The sequence below is a fragment of the Tachysurus vachellii genome, chromosome 16 (assembly GCF_030014155.1).
Source record: "Tachysurus vachellii isolate PV-2020 chromosome 16, HZAU_Pvac_v1, whole genome shotgun sequence".
Classification (NCBI taxonomy): Eukaryota; Metazoa; Chordata; class Actinopteri; order Siluriformes; family Bagridae; genus Tachysurus; species Tachysurus vachellii.
Window position 1 is genome coordinate 13,551,754 of NC_083475.1, and position 27,659 is coordinate 13,579,412.

At 38.2% G+C, this 27,659-nt stretch overlaps 1 protein-coding gene across 1 annotated transcript; it reads right to left on the reverse strand.

Moving 5' to 3' along the window:
• Positions 1 to 16,320: 16,320 nt before the first annotated feature.
• On the reverse strand, positions 16,321 to 24,586 carry tmem168a (transmembrane protein 168a). Its single transcript, XM_060889596.1, has 5 exons — positions 24,495 to 24,586; positions 22,520 to 23,712; positions 20,928 to 21,070; positions 18,783 to 19,057; positions 16,321 to 17,752 (listed from the first exon to the last, which is right to left on the reverse strand). Exons 2-5 carry the CDS (start codon positions 23,603 to 23,605, stop codon positions 17,205 to 17,207), a joined length of 2,052 nt encoding a protein of 683 aa, XP_060745579.1. The 5' UTR covers positions 23,606 to 23,712; positions 24,495 to 24,586; the 3' UTR covers positions 16,321 to 17,204.
• Positions 24,587 to 27,659: the final 3,073 nt, after the last annotated feature.

Below are 27,659 nucleotides of genomic sequence, written 5' to 3' on the forward strand. Positions count from 1 at the left end.
GGGCTAAACTGTACATTTACAGAGTGAAACAAACCCTAGATTTGATCTCCATTTGGGATGATATTTTTTTGGCCTATGCTCTGACACATCAATAATAATAATGTAAGAGATTATTTATTCTATCATCCTACTTTTCCTACCTAATTAAGCAGACTACGCACATATTTTCCAGCTTGAAACAACTTACACACTTAGTAGTACAGTCAATTTTAGTGCTTTTCAGTTTGAACAATTTCTATCTGTTAATCATGTTTGGTGACGTGAGAACACACAGAATAAAGCCAGAAGGGCACTGCAGTCTTGAAACACATATAAAACTTTAAAAATCATAGATGCATATGCTTATCTTTCTTTAAATGTGTCTGTGTTCTATTTTTTCCCCATATCATTCTCATTCTGCCATCGAGGAGTCTTCATGATATAATGCACTGCTCAGCAAATATTGCATTTTATTCCTCCTGTCTATCACCTGCACATGATACTACACTTGATCTTAGCCAAAATGCACTGCCAGTCACTACTCTGTGCACTGGACCACGATGGCTAAATGATTTATTTACACTATACCCTTCTTTCACCCTTCTTTCAATCTCTTATCTCACAATACAGCATTCACTTGCCTTGATTATAGCACTTTTTTTAAAGCAGGCCTACTCAAGAAACAAAGCTAAAGAACCGTTCCATGGTAGCTCATTGCAGAGTAAACAAACAACATGTATCCTTCTGCATATGAAATAAACAGATCAGAAAGTGAAAGCATAATTTATAGTTAAGCTGCTCGTTCATCACTCTAACGCTATGGTATTGCTGTGATTGTGGGATGCTGTGTGTAGCTGTTCAGTTGGCACAGTCTGAATGTTCTCAGGCTTGCACAGAGTGTACCATTTACAGAAAAGTACTTGCTTTGTTCTCATAATCGAACATAGTTCAGGCTGTCAGCAACCTGTAAATATAGTCATGCAGAGACACAAGAAACCTCCCAATCCTGTCTGTGAGTGATCCGATTACTTCTGTCCTGTTTGTATGTGTGTTGAATGAAAAGCTGCTTTGGTGAGACACATGGGGTGCACACAGAGCTACAGTCAGCTCAGAGCACAAGGATTAGGGCTCAAGGTGATGTATAGCCTTTGAATAAATGTAGAAAATGCCGAATGCAAGTGCTCTTTTAAAACACAGGACTGAATACAACTTTTTTAGCATGCTATTATGTTTTATAAATACTGATAGTCTGCATAAGGTGTAGCTTAGTATTTTCCACTGTAACTGGACACACAACAAAATATTTAATGATTTAAACATGCATCTTTAAAATGCACATAATTATTCTGCTTTAAAACTTGGATAAACATGTTACTGTGAACAACTTAGTCACAAGAGCTTGTGATTTTTTGCACTATTAGCTGTATGACTTCTGCCTCTGATCCTACAAGGTGACATTTACAGCCTAATAGCAAGCGAGCTATATTATTATTATTATTATTATTATTATTATTATTATTATTATTATTATCTCATACATTGTAGCTTTAATTGAATATACAAATTTATAATCAAGATTGAAACAAGTTTATGTATGCATCACTAGGGTCTTTGTTCTCTTAATTAAGTTGGATAAGTTTTCTGGCAGAACAAGAACAATATGACATGCATGGACCGACTACACACATACACACACACACATACACACATATACACACACAATCACACACACAGGGTACAGACGAGCAAAAGCATTAGGTACTGTACAGGGAGGAACTGTAGGGATGATGGATTATTCTAAGTGCCCTGACAAGACATATTGCCCCAAGTGGACCCTAGGGTAGTAATTTGTGCTGGAGGACAAAAAAATGTCCAAGTGCATTAACTTGTGAATAGGCCCAAAATGTGTACTGTGTCTTGAGCACAAGCACTAAGACAGTGATGCTGTATTTACTATAAGAGCTTATTGACAGTGTGCAGTGCCAAGGACATCCAGCAGATGGCACTTTTTCCTCATTAAATTTTCCAACCAACATCTTTATTAATCATGTCACAGCATTTATCATCTAGAGAAGCATTAGGAGATTTAGTAGTTCCTGTAACACAAGACAATTAATTCAGTATGTCCAAAAGCAGGGACATCTCTCTTAAATATTACAATGCAGTATGAATAATTTTACAATGCTGTCAGCACCCAGTTTATTATAAGAACATGAAAACTACCTAGATTCATGCAATAAATAAAAACAATATGGAAATCAGTGAAGTCTTGTTTAAACTTTAGCCTCTACAATCTACATAAATTACTTCCTGTCTGTATATACCGTTTATAATGTGCATGTATCTGAAGAGCTGGAATACGCTAACACTAATGTGTGTCCATTTTTCATGCCAAGCACAGATGCGATCTGACTCCTACTGCGTGTGACACATTAACACACTAAAGGCACGGACACAGACCTACTTTTCACTTGGCAGCGAGTCTCTAAGACAAACACACACACATATATACACACAGCCAGAGAATGCAGCACACAGTCAGTAATGGAGGCCAGTATCACACATGTACTCGTGACAGTGACACACACAAGCACCTACTGGGTCTGACAACTGTTTGGCAGGTGGTGATGGCCAACGGTGCAGACATGGCACAGAGGGAGGCACCTGTGCCTGAGCTTCACGAGCCAGCAGATTCTTGGCAAGGGCGTGGCCCAAACAGTGGGTGCCCAAAGTTTAGCTCCTTTTTAGAAATACACAACAGCACTGTCAGAGCTCAGCAGGTACATGACAACAGTCTGATCTCACACATGTTACTGCCACAAACACAACAGAGCACACATCACAATTTCTAATAGGACTTAACATTTATCTTCGCAACTGTTTTATGTGTTTAGGATTGCAGTGGATTTGGATCTAATCACAGGAACACAAGGAGCATGGTGGGTATACACCCAGGATAACGGTTCATTGCATTTAACCATGCACACACATTCATATACCTATTCACCTACTGGAATGTTTTTTGAAGTGTTAGGAAAACCATACAACATGAAGGACACAAACCTGAGCTCAGGATCGAAGCAATATATTTACATGTTTGTGTTTCTGTGTATTTTTATACTATCTCACTTTTCCATCGTTTAGTATTGTCAGAGTATTGAGTATTTTCCTGTCTATAATATCTGAGTCTACAGAACACAACCTCATGCCATAAAAATTACAATGAAAAGTAGAAATATATGAAATCTGATTTGATACCAATCCAGTGTTGTAGGCCAATATCAAAATAGTAATGCTCAAAACTAAATTTGTACTATATTGTTCTTATATCTTGATTTTTTACATTGCCCTTGAGCAAAATGTAATATAAACTTGTGTGTGTATGTAATTTAAAATGAATTTAACAGTATTATTATTATTATTATTATTATTAGTAGTAGTAGTAGTAGTAGTAGTAGTAGTAGTAATTATAATATTAGATATTGGATATATATTGCTGTTGTTAGTTGTTATTATTATCTAATAACAATTTTAGAGAAATACATATGTGAATATGGTTTTGTCTGTACTCAACCCATTTATATAGTGATATAACCGCGGTAAGTGCTTTATCTTCGTCTCTGCGTCCTCTCCTCAATTCCCTGGATACACCTTGGATAGGATGTCAGTGTGTGTATGAGTCAACATTTCAAATATTATTGCAGGTGAAACATACTATATACCACCAGCTGGCTTCTGTGTGTGTGTGTGTGTGTGTGTGTGTGTGTGTGTGTTTCTAGCATTGGCTACTCGCTGGAATGATTAAAGCTCATGCTCACGGGATTGTTGCCAAGGCTCTGACAGAGTGAGAGAAAATGAGCTGATTGGTAATTGCAGCTGATTGGCTAGTCACACTAATCCACAAGGCATCCAAACTCTCTCTCTTAATATAAATATTGATATATATATATATAAAACCTTATTTTTTATCTGAGGTATTTTTCCTTCAGGGGAGAGGGAGAGTTTAACTCAAGAAGCCTGTTAATACCAGCTAGCCATGAAAACCCACCTTTTTCTACGGGTGACTTCAGATTCATAACACCTACCACGACATAGCAAACTACCCAGATCAACAAGCGCACTGTTAGTTCCTGTCATATATCATAAATCCCACTTTCATTTTATTATGCAGTCAACCTTCAAATATATTCCATCCATAGCCTTTTACAGCTTTAGTAAATTTCTCAGCATTGTTTATTGGGTGGTTGAGCTTTTCCATCAGGGAGGACCTTGCTGTGGGCTTGATGGTGTCTTTAAGGCTCTTATTTCTCTCCAAAGAAAAATGCTTTCTTGGGACATTGAGGTTCATTTTAAAAGGCTGCAGGCATTTAGTTTGTCCTTAGTAGCCCTCTAAATACAACTTTTACTTATGCTAGTTATTCTCTCACACTCAATCTTCCTAACAGACGTCCTAACAAAATGTTACCCTTCTATTTCACTGTGTTGCTTTTCCTTCTTATAAACAATCAAAAGACATGTGAAAACTGAAGATCTTATAATATCTTAAATTCCATAATTTTTCATTAATTATATGATATTCTCCCCAAGCTGATGGACAAGTAATACAAGGAAATGGATTCTCAGAATGGGGGAAAATAAATATTATAATCAGATTTGAGACAAATTCTTTTGTATTTGTAAAAGAACAAGTGTCCCTCTACACAACCAGGATCTGTATATACATTCAGTGGCTTTACTAACACTGGATTCCACAAGGTTTTGCTATCGTTCTTTTGAGCTTCTGGTCCATGTTGACATGATTGCATCACATAATTGCTTCAGATTTGTCACCAGGTTGGGTCATGCTGTTGACACCAAATTCTTACACTGCCATCTGCATGTTGCAGCGGAAGTTGAGAATCATAAAACCAGGTTATGTTTTTCCCATTTTTAACTGACCACTATACTGTAGCTTCAGTTTCCTGTTATTGGCTGACAGGAGAGAAACCTGATGTAGTCCTCTGTTGCATAACATGTGCATTCTGAGATGCTTTTCTGCACACCAGGGTTAAAAATTTTTTTATTTGAGTAACCACAGACTTCCTGTCAGCTTGAACCAGTGCAACCGCTTTCCTCTGACCCTGCTCATCAACAATGCATTACTGGCTGGATTCTAGACACTGCTGTGTATGAAAATGTAAATAAACTCTAGAAACTGCTGTGTGTAAAAATCCCTGGAGATTTGTAAAATATTCAATCCAGCCTGCCTGTGAACATCCACTGGGCCACAATAAAATGTGCGTGGACATAAACGGGGTCCAATGTGTCTCAGAGATGCAATTGGGTATGATCTCTCAAATCAAATTTGGATTGTGGATAGAATGGAATGCATATGTCAAATGTAGTGTGCAAAAAGCAAAAAAAGCTACATGTTTCAGCCATTCACTTGTGATTGGTTCAGTCGAGACATAGACGTGAACAGGGCCACTGTGATCCCCATTTCTACCATCCTGATGTTTGCTGTGAAGTTAATTAAAGCTCTTCACCTGTATCTGCATGACTGCATGCATTCACTGCTGCCAGATGATTATCTGTTTAGCTAATTGCATAAAGGTGCAAGCGTAAAGTGTTCCTAATAAAGTGGCCACCAAGTTCTATATGACATGTCATAAGTTCTGACTGTAGCATGGCTATGAAATGACTCTCCCCTGGCAAATAAGAGTGGCATGAAGCTCATTAGAGGCTAATAACTTCTAGAAATAGAATGAGCGAGTCTATTTTGAGCTCTTCCAACTAGACATAACAATCCCCAACCCCACTCTCTGAGTCTTCAATTTCAGAAAGTATTACTGACAAGAAAAGGTTTTAAAAATACACACAGAAAAAGAGTCTCAGGAAAATGGTTTCACAAATGCACAGAATGGATAACCAGTCCAAATTTACTGCCAAAGCCTTTACCCAAACTTTTCATCAGCAACATACAGACAGCGGATGTGGGGGTTGGAAATAAGTTTACTATTTTGTTCATCTAATTGATGCTCATTCCCTGCTGAACAGAACACCATACCCCACAGACCATATCTGGTGACTCAGGCATAAATCAGCAAAGATAATCACATTATGGAAATGAGGTCCACGGGAAACATCTTCAGTGCTGCCAAATATTGTTAGTGTATAGTTCATTCTGAGAAAACAATAGCAATAGATAGAAAAATGGAATAAACTCCTGCATAAACCATTTGAAAGTAACAGATCTGTTGTATATAACTCACACTGCATCAACATAATTGTTTATTTTATTACCTTATAACAATCATTAAAACATCCTCTGAACCAATCATCAACCTGGATAGCTGACTGAATATTATACAGTTGGTTGTATTTAGGTGAAATTTATGACATCACATAAATGTTTTGCTCTTTATTATGTTTTTGTCCAAAAAACGATGTCAAGATACCGCTTTTGTTGTCACTATATAGAGAGACACACTGGGTCTGAATTCTCTGTTTAGGGTTCAGCCATACTTCACTAAGTAACACAATGTTTAGTGTTGCCTTTTAGCCTGACATTTTACAGTCAGGCAAGATACCAGTGCGGTCATCTACTTACCTAAACATGGACACGGAAAGGCATTTTACTTTGATATTGCTGGAATTTTTAACACCATGCAAATGACATGCACTATGAAATCACAGCCAAATTATAGTCCAATCGTTTTTTAATAAAGAATGGTTGTTATAATGATTTATTACAATGAAAAAGAACTGCCAAAATGGCAGTAAGACATCTCATAGAGTTATTTCAATGTTGGTTTAAAACAATAAATAAAATTCTTCAATATACAAGCAAAATAACTATTGAAAACACTGCATGTAGTGTCAACTCTTCTTCACATTGGGCCTTATCACAACACCCTGTTGTTAATTACTTTCCTATAACAACATGCTCTGTCACAATGCATATGGAGAATTTACATAAATCTACCTGTGACAAATGCAAGTTGCTGTACTGGCTAAAAAGTACACTGCAGTGTACTGGCTATTAGGGATAACAAGAGAACGGGGGGCTTTTCTAAATTGCACATACATTTAGATGGATAGGCCATGGATATTAGACCTTGGTGTGTTTTTTTTTTTAGATTTTAAACTCTTGAAAATCACAATCGCATAGTCACTTAGTCAACAATTTTACCATTGATTAAGTATAGGTAAAATGTAGGTATAGGTAGGTCATAAATGACAAAGATACCATATGTGTTCAGGTCATTACTATGGAGTGCAGTTCCTAAGACAAGGATAAGAAATTGGAGGTGGGAAGGGCTGAAACTGATTAAATAGTTGGAATCAGGTGTGGCTCCTGCTTGATTGGATTGAAAAGCTTCACCCACACTGCCCTTTTCAGATAAGATTGGATTCCCCTGTCCCAAGGTCTTCAAAGAACGATAAGAGTCAATTCCAACCACAGAGCGGGATCACTGTGTCTTTATCTATTATCTACCCTTTGGGTCTCTCAGAGCGCACATCTTGCCCCCACCTTCAACCCCACCCCCACCCCCATCAATAGTGATGTTCTGTAATTAGTCTTTTGTTTACCAATCCATTGCCAGAGCCTGTCTGGCCTTTTTGGAAACTGCAAAGTCATTTCTTTTCATGCTGTGATTTAGAGTTATTGCGTGACGCGGGGCTATCAAGATAATTAAAGATAAATCTGGGTGCAGACAGCAGGAGAGTTCAAGTGTGTAACTCATCCTTCTTCTGCAAGACGATAGTAACTCAATCATGCATGTCTACTTGTAAAATATCTGTCTTTCTTTGCAATAGCTAAAGCTTAACCAATAAAGAGCTTATGAACAGTTCTGCACTGAAATGTAGCTTTCCTATTTAAGAGAACAGCTAAGAAATTAACGCAGGCGGCTGAAAAAAGATCACATTCTTTGGAAAGAGACACAATAACAAATCAGTAGATCTGAAAGGACTCAAAAAACAGAACAGTATCCAGTAGTTGGCAGTATCAGTGTAATTATGCTAACTAAAATGCTCCTGGCTGCTTCATGTGTGACTGTTTCCAGGTCAATTCCTGTATTTATACTCATCATATGAGCACTTAGTGATCCAAAGCACTAGCTCTAACACAAGGGTATCCTAAATCTGCTGCAGGTCTTTAAACTACATCACATAGCAGTGCAAACACCCACTCATGTCTAATCACATGCTTAGACAAAAAAATTTTGTCCTTATCTATTTTGCTCTCCTCCTCTCTCTGTACTGTTTCATGTCCAAATAGATTTTTAAACTGGTCATTGATGCAGTTTTTATTTACTTTCTGATATTACCTAGGCTATCATAATGTAAAGATTATGTTAGTCAAAGCTTAAAATGTCTAAAAGTTGCTAGATGAGTGTGATTTCCTCACAGAGTGAATTGCAGATTTTGGCCAAGATAAAGGGTATTTTTGCGTCTGCATAAGCAGTTTAGTTTAGGATTTGATGAATATCTGTAATGCTCCTGCTACACACTCAATTTTAATGTGATTTTCTTTCTTGTTAGCAATTATTATTAGTGTTATTTTTCCTGCTTTAAGATATGTTTTTACTTTTTGTTTAAAATCTTGAGTCTTGTGTTTCATTTCTTAGTGTTGGTTTTTACATTTGTCCTCTTTATAATAAGGAAAACATTAAAATAAATCCTGAAATCATAAAAACTTTCCACACAAACTCACTTTATCTGACACAGCGCCACCTTGGCCTTCAGAAAAAGACAGCGTTATGGAGAAGTAGAGCACAAAGTGGGGCAGATGTGACTGAAAGGACCAAGAATTAAAGAGGAGGTATTGGATTGTGGTGGAACAAGTGTGAATCAGCAGTGCTTAATTATGCTGGGCTCACAGCTAGCCGGAATCAATAGAGTGTACCAATAAAGCGTAATTTCTAAGCTCTTGGGTTTTTTGTTGTTTATTGCAGCACATGTTACATTTTAGACTCTAGTCTGACACTGACTCACTTCAGTAACTGCTTTATCCTGGTCTTGGGATCTCTCTATCCCAGGATCACAGCAGTGGACATCCTAGGGCATCATGCTCAAAGACTGATATATTCATTCATAAAAGTAATTTATCTTAGCCACACTACCTAGTGGCTAGAGGACAAGTTATCCACTGCACCACCATGCCTCCCCTCTACTCTGACACCCAATGATAATTCTCACAGCCCCACTGAATCTGGAGTCAGTCAAACACCTGCTATATTCATAAAAGCTTGGACTGACAACTACTATAATGCAGCCTGGGATTAAAATGGTTATTTTTAAAATGCTTAGCTAATGGCTATTTACCGCTGTGCAAAATATATGCACGGCCAGCACCCAATATTTGTTTTTCATCCACCTATTACCCATATTCCATCTGTGTCTATTTGCTGTCAATATCCTCTCATCCAATAAATGCATCATCCTGCAAAATAAAATTGAGTTTCATCCCATTCGGGTGAAAAGGGGAAGGCATATTAGAACCTATCGATTGCCGTTGCTTACATTTCTCTCTAAAGCTGGTGGCTTGAATTGTGATATAATAGAAGGCCTGAGAGTGACCCACACATGAAAGCAGACTCAGCCATGCCTAACTACACACCGGCACGTAACCTTGTAGCTTACTTGCCACAGTGCAATGAATAATTCTAGAGGAGAGCTTCTCTGGACATTTGAAACTAGAATGTGCCAGCTGGCATGAAGGGCAAGCAGGGTTCTGGACTAACTAAAGGGTGAGTCACAAATTGATGAAGTCATCTCATACTGGTTTACTCTAATGTCTCTGAGTTATAGTTTTTCAACCTGCAGGTACGAATTAGAACCATAAAGACATTCATGTCCATGATGTTGGACAGCTTAGGTCAAGTCCTGTCCCAGGATTACAGCAATGTACAACGCAATGACTAGAACCAGCTGAGTCATTCAAATTAAAATGAGAGTAGGTCAGCTGCTTGGGGTAAGAGAAGCTCTGCGGCACCCACAGCATTTCTCAGGATGGAAATTTGCTAGGGATTTCTGGGAGCCGTGACAGAAGAGAAACAGTAAAATCACTGGAACCAAGATGAGCTTCAATGGAGACAGCACCCCACAGAGCTATTAGTGATGGACAATAAAGTCTTTGTGAAGGTCAGAAGATCTGTTTCTCCAGATGGGCCCAAAATTGCCTGCCTTAGTTTCACAGCTGAGCCACACTGCAAACAGAACAACAACAAACTAATCATTTTCCTACAAGAACAAAGTTACACAGATGACATGAATTGCACTTCGAGACTTTCCCCTTTCCTTGCCTTAGACACTACAGCGTAGATCAGAGTTTAAGTCACTGAAAACTAAATCCATTTAGGTGTCATGATTCAGAGAGCACATTATCCACAAAGGGGGCATCTCAGTTGGGTTGTCTGGCAGCAATGAAAAAATGGCATTACGTTCACAGTGGCACATGGTGAGAACAGCTGGTAAGTGCCAGGAGGCCGTTTTAAATTAAAGTGATTAAACCCCAACTCTGCCTAAGCAAATCTGTTGTTCTGTCCCACTTATAAACGGCATTTCAGAGTACCCTAGACCTTGATGGCTGCATCCTTTTCTATTTCTGCCACTTGAAACATCTCAGAAAGTGCCACTCCATAACTCTGCTTGATTTGAGTGGATGTTATGTCGTTTAGCTGGTGTCTGAGTTTAGGATGACTCCACAGAGATCTTGCGGGGGTCACTCGTCTACTGGTTAACTGATGAATGCTAATCTTTCTCTTCCAATCAGATAGATTTATGTTAATAGAAATGAGATGAATTAATATCACTAGTTTTGGATTATGCACTTCTGATTGTGAGACTTCCAAAAAAAAAAAATTCTACCCAGCTGTTACAAGGCAGTACAGTTTAACGAGTAAAACCACTATGAGCAGTATGACATATGAAAATATAAAACCAGCACAGTACTAAAGAGTTACTGGATTGTGCGTCGTCAGTAAGTGGGATAAAAGACAGTCATTGATATGGTGCTTGAGGAAACACAATAACATTCCAGAGTATCTTCAACCACAGACATGAAGTTATTATACATAATTATTCTGTATGATATGGTTATAACTGTCTTAAGCAGGGCAGCTGATGCAAGGACCAGTAAGAAGCATGAAAACATTCATTACAGTGCCAGGAAAGAGAGAAAGCAATGCTAAGTGCTCAGCATGGACACGGATTTGGCTGAGCTACAATGCAGTTGATTAGAGTGAAAGGCCTTTGATGGAAAATTTGCTTGAGCGCTTTATTCATCACGATGGCACAACAATAAATTTTAAGCTTTTAACAGGGAGAAATGCAGTCCATTCAGAGAACCCTCCATCATGCTGTCCTAAACTTCTATTATTGGGAGTGCACAGTGTTTCTGAACATATAAATCAATTCACTAATTTTACTGTAGCATGCTTAGTGACCACAGGTCCAACGCTGCTCTTTCAACCCTGTGTTAGGATGTATAGTTGCAGCTGGAGGTCTTCCTTGGCTTTCTTTTAGGATTTTAGAAATTCACCAAAGGCAAAAAGTGAAAAATAATTCTGGTGAATAAAGAAGCTGTATTGCCCAAATGCAAATAAAACTGCTATTCAACTTGATTATGCAACCTTTACATATTTGGTAGCCATATTAAAATCAGTATTGATAGATACAAAAAAAGAATGACAGAGCAAATGACGAGTCTACTAGGAGCAGGAATCAAACTCCAACCATGCTAACCATTAAGCCACCATTACTCAAGAAATAACTATGATTCATTTCTCAAAATTTATTTACAAAATTTATGCTCAAAAGCATTTACATATGTAAAAATTACAATAGTTATTAGACTGTTGGTGGATTGTTTATATAAATGGAATTTGCCAGTGTTAATTTGGCAAACCGCTTGTAAAAACACAAATCAGTATCTCTCAATTTAATCAGAGCTTCACCATCAGTCTGAGAGAAATTGTGTTATTTACAAGGCCAAGCTTAGGTTACTCAGCCACTTAATTCTTCGTAACGTTATATGACTAATGCTAATGTGAGAAGGGCCATGCAGATAATGCACTTCCACTACCACTGACACCCCATCACACTGACATCCACACACACAGTGTGTGCTCAAAGGGCATAAATAGAGTTTATATCAAATGGTTTGACTTTATGAGTAGGAAATTCAAAGCAAGCTAGGAAGTATGACAAGTAGATGATGGGATATGGGTAAAACATCAGACCCATGTGATTTATGCATGTCATAAATGTGCTCTAAAAACTCTTTGAGAATAGGAGCATGGTGGTATTGAAGATAATGTTGATGCATCACACTTTCACAGGTTTGATCCTGAGAGTCTGACAAATGCTGAGAATGTGATGGCTAGATGACTGGGTCAGAGGATCTCCAAAACAGCAGGTCTTGTGCGGTTCTCCCGGTATGCAGTGGTTAGTACCTACCAAAAGTGATCCAAGGAAGGACAACCTTTGACCTGGTTCCTGGGTCATGTACGTAGGGAGCAAAAGTGTACATAAAAATTTAATGCTCTCTATGAAAGAACACACAGTGCATCACAGATTGCTGCTTCCCATTTTATCAAACACAACTTTGGAACTGACTGTTTACTTGCTGCATAATACACTACATTGTCAAATGTTTTGGGACACCCCTGCAAATCATTGAATTCAAGCACCAAGGCAAGCAGACTGCTTCTAAAAACATTTGTTAAAGCATAGGTCACTATCAGGAGCTCCTAAGGGCACCCCTTATTTCCTATAAAAGGAACTTTTTTTTAGCATAACAAGATATTTTGGACAATTTCATGCTCCCAACTTTGTGTGAACACTTTAGAACGGTCCCATCCTGTTCCAACATGACTGTGCACCAGTGCACAAAGCAAGGTCCATAAAGATATGGATGAGTGCATTTGGTGTGGTGGAAACTTGACTGGACTGCACTGCGTACTAAACTCAACCCAACAGAAAACCTTTGGGATGAATTAGAGCTGAGACTCTGAGACTTCTCGTCCAACATCAGTGCCTGATCTCACAAATTAGTTTCTAGAGGAATCTAAGAGTCAAAAATTCCCATAAACACTTTTAAACCTTAAGCCTTCCCAGAAGAGTTGAAGCTGTTATTAAACCCTACAGATTAAGAACGAGATGTCTTCAAAGGTTCATGGAAAGGCAGGTGTCCCAAAACTTATGGCAACATAGAGTATATCCCACCTTTTAACAGATAGTAATAAGATCATCAATGTTAGTGTAACCATCGAAAATTGAGAATTTTAAAATCTCAAGTCAAATCCTACAGTATATAGGTTGTAAAGTCAGTTTTTTGACAGCAGTCGCGGTCTCTACCATGTAAGTGTAATTAAATAAAGCATGATCTAGAGTCTGTCATTAAAATAGCTCAACCCTAGGAGGCTGCTTAGCAACATTGTCTTTGTGGTCACTTAGAGCTTATTCTACTTCCCAGAGAATGCAGGGAAGAAAAATGGCCCTGCCTGCTGAAATTAGGATACAAGGACTCTGGCTGTTTCAGAGCACTTTCTCTTAAGCTAATAGTCCTTTGTCTCTCTGATGGAGAGAAAGAAAAACAAATAGAAACCAGTTGGACATAAGTACATAGTGCTGTTATTTCTACTTTGCCATCCAAATCCATCATTACACCTCCAGCAAAAATAGGCAGGGGTTAAAATTCAAGAGGTCCAGAAGTGTCAAAGTATAAAGTGGAAAAAACTGCACATTATTCAATATATGGGCACTATTTTAAGAGTTATGTCATATCTGAAGGCACTAGTGCTCATGACATCCCACAATACAAAGCTTGGTGTTAATGTTCAGATGATGTACTTTAGAGATATCCATAAAGCACTTTACACAGTGAACGTAAATGATGTAAAACTTACAACACCATTACATATGTAGTGTGAGCCTGGACTAATATTTCTCTTAGGACTAAAAATCAGTTTCTTTGTGCGATACTGATCATTTAATAACATCTATTACACATCCCTGATACCAGTGTCATTGACTCATCCTGCTCTTTTCTAAATCTGCCTCACACAGATGTGGTCTGTACATTAGCCCCTGCTTTTAAATCATTCTGTTACTCCAAAACACCCTCTGTAAAATCTTCACGATGCTACCCTCGAACAGGCTGCATGTAAGTTACCTAGGATATTTTAGGATGTGCTTATTTGAATGTTGTGCATCATGATTATCAGCATTGCTCTACTTATCTTCTGAAGTGTACAATAAACAGATCACTGAACATGCACAAGGCTCCATCAAGAATGATCCTCATGACTGACACGATTGTAGAAACACCAGTAACTGCAGCTAGTAAAGCGCAAAAATAATAGCTAAAAAAATCATGAGATGACCACATGGACCTGATTTAACAGCTGTAGCCAGTACATTTCTTTGTGGTTTGTCAAAGAAGATCAGCAGGTTCATTGGCCCATTAAATTAAACTAGCTTCTTCATGCTATTATCCCTGTAATTATAGTGGAAAAGCCTGATTTGTTTTAGCAAATGAAGTAGCATTGGCAGAACGATGTGCTCTATACCTTTTTTTTTTTTTTTTTAACTTTTCAGTATCTCTGTAACAGATTCTTCTAGAGAACTCTAAAAATACTTCTTATTTGCCTACATTATAGTAATAACCCACCTTCAAAATAATATAAAACATAATAGATCCGTTGTTACATTTACATTTTGATTAGTAATAAAACAGAATGCATGGAAACCTGCAGCTCCATCACAGATTTTGGTGGGAGAGGATACCATTATTTATATAGCCTCAAATGACGACGCTATACATTTGCACAATGTTTTGTACAACATACAGTATGCACACTAATCGGTGGTATCTTGTGTTTTGTTTTGTCTGTTCGCACTAGGTTGCACTCACTTTGCACTTTATGTGTCTAGGACAACTTACTTTCAGCCTGTAGCTCTGTGTTGTTCTATATAGATCTGTTTTGTTCCATGTAGCTCTGTGTTGATTTATGTAGCTGTATGTTGTTTCATGTAGCACAATGGTCCTTGAGGAATGTTGTCTCATTTCACTATGTATTGCGTTAACTATATATGGTTGAAATGACAATACAAGCCTCTTGACTTAAATTAAGTTCAATTAAATTGAAGTAAATTAAGTAGTGGTGTTCAATACAGCAGTAAGGCTAATATAATTAACCAGAATTACCCTCCTGCATATAAAAAGAATCTTAAACTAGCCCCAAAATTCTGAAAGAGACATAGCTTTTTTCCCTCAAAGCTTTCATTTGGGAAACAAGGTTACTGTGGTGAACACCCATTTTAAAATGAGTGGATTCCAATAAGACCAATTTTGGGAAAAAAAAAAAGGAAAGCAATAGCAACCCTAGTAACCCTATCACCTGACTGTCCTGTCCACTGCTCCTGCTCTACTGAAACTATTCATGGGACAGTCTGATTCCTACCTTAGTGGGTCTCTATTAGTGCTAGTTGCAATTCCCTTTTCCCACTGGGTGCATACATAACTCAACAGAAGCTACAGTAAGTAGGGCAGTGAGTGTGTGTGCTTCCCCATGAGTGCACATCCACACACACACACACACACACAGACAGACAGACAGACAGAGACAGACACGCACAGAGACACAGACACACACACTGGGTATATGCTTGCAAAAAGTCCAGTCTTGTTTTCTAATTTGTGATTGACAGGACACAATTCAACATTTGTCCCCATGTGCTGAGCAGCTGTGATTTATTGTCTAATCTTCTTTAAAAGATAAAGCAATCTCTTAATATAAACTTCTCAGAAATGATTTCAGTCATATGCGTGAGTCACTGACCCCAGTCCTCAGTCACAGATAATGAAAGAGAACACACTGGCTTTATTTCACATGGGCAGCTGGGGACTGCAGCTAATAAAAACACACTCTGACAAGGAACTCCAGAGTATACATTCAAGATTTGAAGAAACCCCAACTCCCACCCTGCTGTTTAAAAATAGAGCCTAGAGGGAATAGCTATTTGCAGACCTCTTGTCCTGAGCCATAAAATAAATAAATAAAAAGCATTAACATGGCCCTTAAAAGCATTGCCTCAGAGGCATGTTTACATGCAGGTCTGAGCAGAAAAAAAAGCCTTCATTCACTGTCCCTATTTAAAAAAAAAAAAAAAAAAAAAAAAAGGCTGAGGGTTTCATCAGTCCTGCTCTCCAAACCTGAAATACTATATTTGTACTTCAACACCACTGCATGCGTACTGAACTGTATTAGGAAACAGGCATAAAAGGAGAGGATTTTTTTCACCTACATAAAGACATTCAACACTGTAATTAACTTCATTCACTGTACGAAATATATTTACATAAAACATTTATTAATGTCAAAGGAGAATACATTAGCTGAAGCACCAAAACCTGTACAAAGCAAGTGTGTTTCTGTACAGTGAAAAAGCCGCTGGGACAAAGTGAGAGCCTGTACCCAGTGTCAAAGTCCATTCAATGTATAGTGAGGCAATAATGAGCAGAGAGAACTCCACACTACATGCCACACCAATCACAGCCATCAGTTCCTGTTCTGCCAAGAGTGTCATCAGTGAGGCTAAACAGGCATTGTGAATTAAAAATAGGTTTCCTACAGCATAATTTCCATATCTGCTCATTGAAAGAGGCACTTTCATTGAAATAACCACCTTTTACCTGTTCACATGGAAGCATAAAGTCAAAGGCACTTAAAAAGCTAGCTGTAGAGTATAAAATATGACACTCAGAAAAAATGATGGTATTGGCATAAAATAATAACAGTATAGAGTGAATATTGTAACTCCACTGACATTTAGTATGAATATCATGAAGTGTATTGTCTTTAAATACTTAATACACTTACAGCTATCTGCATGAAAGCTTATTAAGACAACACTTTGTTGTTGTTTTTAAACATTTACGTTGCTAAGCCTGTTTCGTTAACATTTATTTTCTAGGTATTTATTACTTATTTGAGCAATAGTGCTGGTAGATCAATTATCAGCACTGGCTTAGAATTTCTGCATCAATGCATCCCCGGTCCAGAAAATATAACTACAAAGGAAAAGGGCAATGCAGACACCAAATTTAGACTGTGCACAGTGACCTCCAAGAAACAAAATTAAATAGATATAATGAGCAGTTAAACCAAGAAAAGAAAAGGCACATAAAATAAGGTGCAAGTCATGTCAAAATGTTGCAGAGGTCATAGCAAGATCTATGATCTTACAAGTTTGATACCCTGCCCTGTGTCGAGGATGGCAGGGGGAAACCAGCCCATTTTAAGCCTCCGGAAACAGCGCAGACAGACACCGCAGAGCCACAACAGATTCAGCCCACAGCACCAGTTAGCCACAGCCACCAGTGGGTAAGTAACACGGGGGAAGTGGGTCTTCCAGTGCTTCTCCATGTCACTGCCAGTCGGCAGGTGGAGCCTGTAGTCACTCCAACATTTGGACACTCCGTAAACGGCTGTGAGGAGACGCCCTCTCTCTGCCCACTGTATGCCACTCTCTGGTTCACAGTTGTAATCCACCCATTCCGAGGTAAAGTCTCCCAGGCGAGGGGCGTCTTGGCTCTCGGCATCCCTCCTCGAATTTATTTCAGCTCCCTGCACAGCCACGTAAAGCCCCTCCACCTTCCTCACTGCCTTTACCCATGGCCCAGAGTTCTCTGTATCCAGGACCAGAATGAGGCGGGACGAGAAGCCAATGTTGCGCTCCTTCCACCAATTGAGTATCTGCCCAAGATGCAAGCTTTCCCCACCTAAAAAATGTACAGATGAGATAGCGGTCAGTCAGAGGGAGGAGGCTGCCTTTGCACAGAATTATTTAGTTTTTAGCATTACACACTTCTATTACAAATATGCATGGTACTAACAAAAATATGATCACATTACAGTCATCCTATGTTATAAATATGGGAAAAAAGAAAGGACAAGGACTTTGTGGGGTCACAGAAACTCTAAATTTTCATTTAGGCCCATTTGGGAACCCCTGCTTGAGGGCGTTCCAGGAACACGTAAAACTCTATAACCTGACTACCTAAATGCACACAGGTCAACTCCGTTCAACAAAATATGTGAATTCTGATGGTAGCCACTTGCACCAGAATTAGGAGATTCACAGAAATGGGATGACTGCTTATCCAACTACATCATTCAAGTTTTCTTTTGTTTTCTTTTTTGTTTTTCAAGTTTTCTTTTTCCATTTGTTATTTGTAACACACAATCTTTACACACACATAAGATATATCTCCTGGTAGCATATATGGTGGGAGAAATCCCACTTTCAATGTCAAAGCAGATGCTAATTATAGATCTAGCTGATGGTAGTAGTTATAACTTAGATATGATCTGAGAAACAAGGCCAATGAAGGAGTGTGTATGGCACTGTGTCAACCACAGGGCCCAGCATGCTGTAGTCAGACCTGTGCAGCAGTGTGTGTGAGGTTGTTTCCTAGCCAGCCTGCTCTGATCAAACACTGACATGACATGACCTGCTCTGACATGACCTCTGACTCTGTCTAGCCCTCATATGGATTCATAGCTTAATGAGATACTTACTGCACACACAAACAGGAAGATGAAGCACAGTGAAGTCATTGTGCCAAGATAAGATTTATAAAGCATTCAGAAAAAAACCATCAAATACAAAAAGGTCAGCTAAAACAACACTGCTGCAACACATAGTAATGACATAAAAACATGAGGGGTTTAATAAGAGAATTAAAAGGATAGAATATATGCATAGTGTAAACACTAAATAAACCAAAATACTAACCATCTAAGACTTACCTGTAAGAGCCCAGTCTCCTGTGGGCAAAGTGTGTCCACTGTAGTAGATGAGGTAGTTGTCATGCCGGGGGCCATCAGCAGTGCGCAGGTCCAGGAAGGAGCGCAGTTTAGCTTGGAGGGTGTCCAGGCTCAGTCCGCTGGTGGAGTAGTCACAGCCAAATGTCTGGATTAGGTGGTGTGAGAAAAGGCGCTGGACGGCATTGAGTGTTGAAGTGGATCGCAGGTTCATCTCCTGCACCTGTTCCGGAGGAAGCAGTACAGGCTGACCATCCGCACTGTCCGGGGAGAGAAAGGTGAAGGAAGGGATTGTGAAGGACATGAATGTGTATGAGCTCAGGAAACGGTAAAGGAGATGAGAAGTGTAAAAAAATAAACAGAACAGAAAACACACTATTGAATAAAAGCAGAGAGTGTGCCAGGTATGGACTGTAGCCTTACATACATGTGAATACACAGGAAGACCTGCTCTGGAAAGATCAATTATGCTCTCTACAATGAATAAAAAACAAAATTCCTTCATAAAACCTCATTCAGCATCTTGCACTATAAAACACGTTTAGGCTCTTATGACCCTTCTGCCCCTTTTCGCGTGGATACAGCGGCACTAAAAAAGCCCATTAACCCTGGAAACCTTCCAGAGGAGCATAATGGAAGTGTTGAACAGCGTTGCTGCACACGTGCTTGCTGAAGACTGAAATGGCAGATCCAAAACACACAGCCAGGTAGTTTTCACAGGTCAGTGTGTTTGGCTCTTCAAGAGCCTTCCTCTCTACTATTCTGTTCTCCCACCTGCTTCACTTGGGGACTCTCTCTTGCAGTTTCTATTCCTCTGTCCAATTTTAGTCTCACTTGATCTTTTCCCCTGCTCATTCTCTACTCTCGAACGCTAATGAAACTCTATAATGAACACGCTACAAAAGAGACTCTTAAGTGAATGTAGGCATACTGAATTGTGTTAGCTATATTAGATTTAGATGAGGCCTAATCATGTGAGACATTTGCTCAAAAGAGCAGTGTAATTAGGCAAACTCAACAACAACTTCACTATTCCACACTAGTCCAATGTATCAGGTGGTACTTGAAATTATTTATCCATAATAAAAATGATTAAATAGACTCCAATTTGGAATCTGCCAGAGATGAAAATGGCTAAAAGGAGCATATGCCAAAATGGGCCTCTCAGTCTCTACATCTTTCTTCATGCTACATCCATCTGTCTGTCTCACTCTCTGTTTCGCTTCCTTTCTGCCTGCCTCAGCTCCCTGAGGAACCCTCATGATTGTAAAAACATGATCTGCACCCATCAGACAGGAGATTACACCCTGCTATATTCCCCTCATGTGCCAACACCCTGCTGAGGCCTGGCTCTCAGTGTGCTGGAATACTGAGAATGATGGAGCCATGGAGCTGCATCCTAATCACCCTCCTCACTCTTCGCAGCTTCCCCTTATATTCAGCACATAGCCCTCCCTACACAGCCAGTATTTACCCATGTTTATGAAAGGCTATTAGTTTATTTTTCACACCATTTACCATTACCTATTCAAGGACTTCCAGTCATTAACTTCTCCATAAGACGAGTGAACTACTCAATATGATTCAACTGTCATGTCAAAAGGGAAAACGAAGGTGGTTGGTACTGGCTGGATAAATAAAGACAAATGAAGACTTGGGCTTCTACCTATGAGACCAAAGCAAAGGACAAATCAACAACTCATTATCTAACCAAACTGACAGGTAAAAACTCCACCATGCTGCCCAATCTCATATTTGTATTGCCTGGGAATCCCAGTTGACTTGTTTAAGAAGCGGAACTGAATGTGAAAAGAACAACACACATCAGACTGTGCTGTTATATGAAAATAATTGATGCTGGGAAAGTGCACTCTTTTTGAATGTTATTTTGCTTATAGCACAGTGATATTGTTGATTGCGATATTCAATTTATTAATAAACTCTCTAATAAAAAACTATTTATGAACAGATAGACTTAATGTTCTGGAACCTCTGAGAGACAAGTTAGTTTCTGAACACACTTTTATTATAGCTGGGGAAAGAGGAAAAAAAAAGAGAAGAAAAAACAGAAACAAAGCCATTCTGTCGGTCTCATGCTTTTTGTGTATATGTGGGTTGTGTTGTATGTACCTGCAGTAACTGGTTGGAATAACCACTGCGTAGCCCACACAGGTTCCTCCCAGACAGTTGCCCAATTCATGGAAAAGCCCGTGTGCTAGAGACTCCATTGAGAGCACCACCAGGAACATGCTCATGAAGAGTGCATTAGAAAGCTGGCAAAAAATGAATATTCACACCATCGTAACATTATAATGTGTTTCTGTTTGACATTGAAATCAATCTCACATAATGTCCCAGTGATGTAAAACAGGTAGATTGAACGCATCATAATTCACAATGTCAACTCTTAACCAGATGAGAAAAATGACGAAATCTAGATATGGATTAATCACATCACTCTTCATTCTTCTGTCATGTATACAGTAGCTCAAAAACTAGAACTTCTCAATTCCACTCCAATGACAATATAATCATCAGGTTCAAAACTGAACTTACACGTGGTTTTTACTTATACTGAACCATAAAAAGATTCCAACCACCTCCTTTTACACATGGAGGGATATCTGTTACCTATCTCAGTGATTTTTATATTTTACATAATATGTAAATAAGCCCATAAAACACATGACCACCATTTTTTTCATTCATACATTTTTATGCAAAATATGTTTGTCACAGTAAAAAAAAAAAACAAAAAAGAAAAAAAAAAACTGAAGCCCATTTGCATAAAGAAGGGCTTTGGCCGTCAGATGCGGAGATATATATATAAAAATTATATCTGAATGAATAAAACACAGTGGTTTGAGCAGCTGGATTTGGACTTCCACTTGAATTTTCACCTACATTTTTGTTACTAATTCCTATCCAGATATAATCCAAACTTGTGACATAAAAATCAAGGGTAAATTCTGTTCCATGAGTCTATACTACTACTTAATAATATTGCCTTTGGCAGTGGACACCCTACAGCAAGGTCTGGGATGACTCATTTTACAGCACATTATCTTAGCGCTTAGTTGTTCTCTGCTTTTGTCGAATAAGGTACTTCTGCCCAAGGTCTAACAGCCGGCTGTGCATGCTGTCCTCATTTCACACAAGAGAATCAGTAGGAAGAAGTGCACTACTCTGCCACTTACTCATCAACAACAGCAAGGATTAGTCATTATCCTCCTCATTATTCTTGTCATCAGTAAGCTTGTCTGGATAAAACTTTATGCATAGAAAGACGTTATCTGGTGACCTATTTTCCAGATTTGGCACCGTATCGTTTTTCTAACCAAATTAAATGTTTTCTGAAGATGATAAAATATGAGAAAGTTAATATGAGGAAAAACAGAAGGCCTAGAAAATGACAACTTGATCAAAGATCTAAATGAACACATTCTAGCATTTATTCTCCATAACCTCACAAACAATTCAGGAAAACAAAAAGCATGCAATATATGTTTTAGCATGTTCAACCTAAGGTTTACTACAAAAAGTAAAAATTATTGTAGATTAAATACAACTCAATCCACTTACCACCAGGAAGTATAGTGACTAAACAAACACTACTATAGAATAGTAAAAATGGCTGCTATTACAGCCACAGACTCTGAGTGTTTGCACTAGTTATCTGATTAGTGCTACAGGAATCCTGCAGCTATACAACTCTCCCTTACCTGCCATGACACGGCCCCCAGGATGACAGTCGAAAGCAGGCAGAAAAACAGCAGGCGTTCAGAAATGAGGCAGAAATGGCGTACCCCCCTGGAGGCCATGATCCTGTCTAGACTGCTCCTGTCTGAGCGCTGGGCAGCCAGAACCTTCTGGGACTCACTCAGCTTGGTGTGGAAGCCCCAAAGCGTGACCAGAAACACCATGTGGCAAAGCACCCAAAAGAGGCCAAACACACAAAATCCAGGTATAACGAGGTACCAGAACTCCAGGAATCCCAGTTTCAAAGCACAAAGCACAAAGAACATCAGCTCCACAATGCTCAGTGGGAAGAGAGAGAGTCTTCGCCACAGCCTGCCTGCTAACAAAAAGGGCATCCATCGCTCAGTCACAGACAGGTTGCTGAAGTACAAGTCTATCAGGGGTTCAAAAATGAGCCGTCCAAGGAAACAGCCCAGAGCAAACGGGTTGGCCTGGACCTGTAGAGCCTGGAAGAAGGTGATGGTGGTGACTACAGAAAAGCAGATGAGATTGGGAAGAGCCAAGAGAGACTTCATGCGTAGGTCTACAATAATAGTGCCTAGAGCAACCATAAGTGCGATAATTGCCGCTGACTTGTTGAGGACCATAGTGGTGCTGGCTATGGCAAACCCCAGGAGCTCCAGAGCTTCTGCTGATGTTAGGACTACGCTCTGATAACTGGTGCTTCCACACAGGCGGTCTGTCAGCGCCCACAGAGATCGCATGACAACGCTGGCTAGTAGCAGGTAGTTCGTCACTTGCTCCTTTATGTCACTCTCGAGGGAAGAGCTGTTTAGGAAGCACAGCAGACCCTGCAGAAAGCCGAACCAGAGGTGGAACAGGCTCAGGCTGGCCCACTCCATAGAGAAGTAATAATAGAGAATGCTGGAGAGGCCCAACACAAACAGACCTAGAATGAAGATGACTAGGATTGTAGGTTCGGACGTATGCTCCCATCGTACATACATTCCCAAACACACAGCCACCAACAGGTTTACACTGGACAGATAACCCAGGCAGCGGACGGAGGACCAAATGTCCACCTCGGTGCCTGAATCCTCAGCAGTCATTCTGACTTTTTTCAGGATACACACACTTTAGTCCTTCCTTACTTTTGTGAAAATCAACAGCTTGCAAGAGCCTTGTGCTTTAGTTTCTGACGAAAACCTCATCATTACTGCAAAAAACACAAGAAAACACGATTGGTTGTTATCTTCAATAATGTAGTAAAATGTGGTAAAATAAATGTAAATGTAAATAAATGTAGTAAACACATCAGGTTCCTCTCAATGTTTCTTCCTTGTCACCTCTGGCTTTGTCATTAAGGGTTAGAATTATAAAGACAAGCCCTAGATATCAGTCAAGCTGCTTCGTAATCATGTCTATCATTAAATAAGCTGTACAGATAACATTACAATCATTAAAAACCTACTCAAATACACCTCATATCCTGTGTTAGTACATTTCTGATGCATAACAACAGTCCAATTAGCTACAACATCGTCAACAAAACACTCCAGAAGTCTGTATATTTTTGTTGTTATATTTACTTTGTTTGCTTTTATAAATGTCACGAGTTATTATTTCTTTGTTTGTCAGCAAAACACGTCTCACTGCGTAGTAGTTTTTACTGACAAACAGTATTAGCTTAAATCCTCCTGACTGCCACATCAACCAGCTAGCATAATGGCTGCGTTTCAAATCGCTACCTATTACACGCCTAGTGCACTATTCTTAGCACAAACTCCGTTATCTCGTGCCTTGTCTAGTGCACTTGAACAGCCAGCAGTTAGCCGTTTAGGACACGACCCAACCCTGTTGTTAGCCGGTATAGCTACTCCGTCGAAGTTTTTAAAAACACGGCATTCAAAACACTGATGGGATTTAATTTACTACATCTCATGCACTAACCGGTTAAGTTTGTCACATAAAAACTGTGTCACATGTCGATAAACTTACCTTTACTTATGAGGCAACTTTCTTCTCTTCCTGAGGTCCATATTTCCGGACTCGTAACTACGGTGCGCGATGAGGGTCAAACCAACGGTTGCTGTGATGATATATGACTACTATAGTAAATAACTAACCCTTGATTTATTCTTGTTTAGTTCAAATTACTCTATCCAAGCCTTATTTTTTTATTTTTTGAAAAAATAAAAAATCAATACATGCAATACAACTAGACATATGATATGTGAGCTAAGTTAATGATAATAATAATAATAATAATAATAATAATAATAATAATAATAATAATAATAATAATATTGATTGTTATGATATTATATGCTGTTACCTGAAAGGTTTAAAGTCATTATTTTATCCCACTAATCAGTGATGATTTTAGAAAATATAAGTACATATAAAAACAATGAAACAAAATAGATAGAAACAGGGATCATCAAACCTACTTAATGACATCATGAATAATTATTAAATTAAGAATGCTTATTAAATAATTGGTAATCAAAGCCGTCATTATGGCTCTATGGCTCTAGTAAATGACCAGAAAATTATTGTACACATTTCAATAATTAACCTAATATTTTAAAAACATAAAATAGGAGTATTTTCATTAAACTCCTGGGAACAAAATGCTTCTGTTTCTGTACAGTAGCATTAACCTCTGTTCTCTAGCCTAAAGCACTGCCATTTTCCTGCTTGTAGTTTGTAGATCAGATTTTTCTAATAATAAACCTAGATATGATCTAATTCTCTGTATGTGTGTGAAAAAGAAACTATTCACACAGAAGCGTCTTTTTAAATTAGCAATCATAACAGCAATGGTTTAATTTTAACAATGAACCTAATATTTTATAAACGACCAGACGGGGTCAGTGGATTTTATTTTACAGTTAAAGTCTTTGGACGCAACCAGTTAACAAACCTCTCAGTGGTGATCCAGTCCATCACAGGGCATCACACACACACACACACACACACACACACACACATGTATGTGTGTGTATATATATAATATATATATATATATATATATATATATATATATATATATATATATATATATATATATATATATATATATATATATTATTATAATATATATATATATATATATATATATATATATATATATATATATATATATATATAACAGAAACTGAAGAAGCTTTAATTAAATTTATCATGACATTAATTTAAAAGACATTACCTCCTTTGGCTAATTTTCTTGTGCCATATTTCTCTTTTTAATATGTAAGTCATTTTATTATTATTATTATTATTATTATTATTATTATTATTATTATTATTATTATTATTATTAATTTACAGTACCACATATACATTTAAACTATTGCATATGCTAAAAATAGGCCTCAGTTGTCAGTCTTTTAGTAACATTTCAAGTGCACAAACATCCTGAAAAGCAGAAGTAGGAATTATTTAAAATTCACTTCTATGCCAATTCAAATATTTCTTTACAGACGAGCCTTTTGACAATACTTTTGACATAATTATATTCTTATTATTGTTTGTTTTGATGTGTTTGTGTTGCCTCACTTTCTTTATTTTTATGTACTTTAATAAATGTCAATAACATAAAATGACTTTGTTTTCACAAAATGTTCTGGATAGTATATTCTTGGTTCCTGACAGTGAATTAACATAAGGATGTGTTTTTGACTACAAGTCACTTATATATACTGTATATACTATAAATTGCTCTTGTTAAGTGTACCTTGACACTATATTTCATTTACAAAGGTGCAGTAATCTATGCAAATGACATGGCTTAAAGTTAATTAAGTCAAGATTTATATTAGTTAGACTTTTGCGTAAATGTACACACACTTAATTTCTTGTGCAAATGTACACTGCAAGCTGAAGGTATTTTGGGTAATTTTACATCATAACATTTGAAATTTTCATGTATTATTTTCCAAATTAACCTCTGTAAGAGAATACAAACAACCTCTATACAAATAGTATATTCTTTTCTTACACATTTGTATCACCTGTTTTTGTACACTTGTTCATAGAAGGGACTAATTTAACATACATACTCCACCATCCTGGGTGCTTTTGGGAGAAAGGAAGAAATAGGAGGAAACTCATGCCTGAGTTCAGGATCAAAGCAGGGACACCTGGAGCTGTGAGGCAGCAACCCTACCTGCTGACCCCCAAACTCTGCAAGCATAATATAATTACAGTGCATATCTACTTCCAAGAGCCATTAACCAAAAATGACATAAACATAGTTAAAGCCTAACAAAAAAACCTAGCATAGAAACCACTGATAAACATATTTTATGTGCTCAAAATGATGCACAAGGACATGATCATTTGAAATAATTAGCCTTGGAAGAGAAAAGATTAACATGAATTGTTCATTATTATTCTTTTTTTATCTCAAGAGATAAGTGTAATATTTTATTTGAAACACTTTTGGTGCCCTCTAGGCACAGCACAGATTGCCCATATGGCTATAACTGAGATAGTGGATGGAGCTGCAGGACCCCCAACACCCCCTTCCTTCTTTCTCTGACAGTCAAGGCAATGGCACGTCTCAGCAGTGTGGCATTTTCTCTACAGGGGTTCTGCGTAGGTAGAAACTCACCGACTGGGTAAACACAAGGCAGGCAACCTCCTACACAAGTTCCAGAGAAAGAGCCAGAGAGAAAAATGTGACTGGCATTTTTATTGGGTATCTCTTCATAGGATTAAGGTCAGACTAACTGCCATGTAATATCACAAACGTGGTACTGCCTTAAATTTGTAACGGATTCTTCAGCTTGTTGACACCAAAAGGAGGGGGGAACAAAATGCTTCTGTACAGTAGCATTAACCTCTGTTCTCTAGCCTAAAGCACTGCCATTCTCCTGCTTGTAGTTTGTAGTTCAGATTTTTTAAATAATAAACCTAGATGTGATCTAATTCTCTGTATGTGTGTGAGAAAGAAACTATTCACTCAGAGGCAGTTTTTTTTAAATTATTAATCATTACAGCAATGGTTACATTTATATTACAGGACATGATGGTAGGACTTGTGTGGGAAATTGTTAAAACAGACTGAGTTCTGTTCTGTTCTGTGTGTGTGTATGTGTGTGTGTCACTGGAGACTTTAGATGCTACTGGAGTCTCACCGTCCGTCACTCTAAAGGA

What these genes read in the sequence shown, in the direction of transcription:
- tmem168a (XM_060889596.1), bottom strand. Translation starts at nt 23,605, where the DNA reads ATGACTGCTGAGGATTCAGGCACCGAGGTGGACATTTGGTCCTCCGTC. An exon ending in TGGGGGCCGTGTCATGGCAG is followed by an intron (nt 21,071 to 22,519) that starts GTAAGGGAGAGT and finishes ATTTTTTGCCAG; the next exon opens with CTTTCTAATGCACTCTTCAT. An exon ending in ATTCCAACCAGTTACTGCAG is followed by an intron (nt 19,058 to 20,927) that starts GTACATACAACA and finishes CTCCCCGGACAG; the next exon opens with TGCGGATGGTCAGCCTGTAC.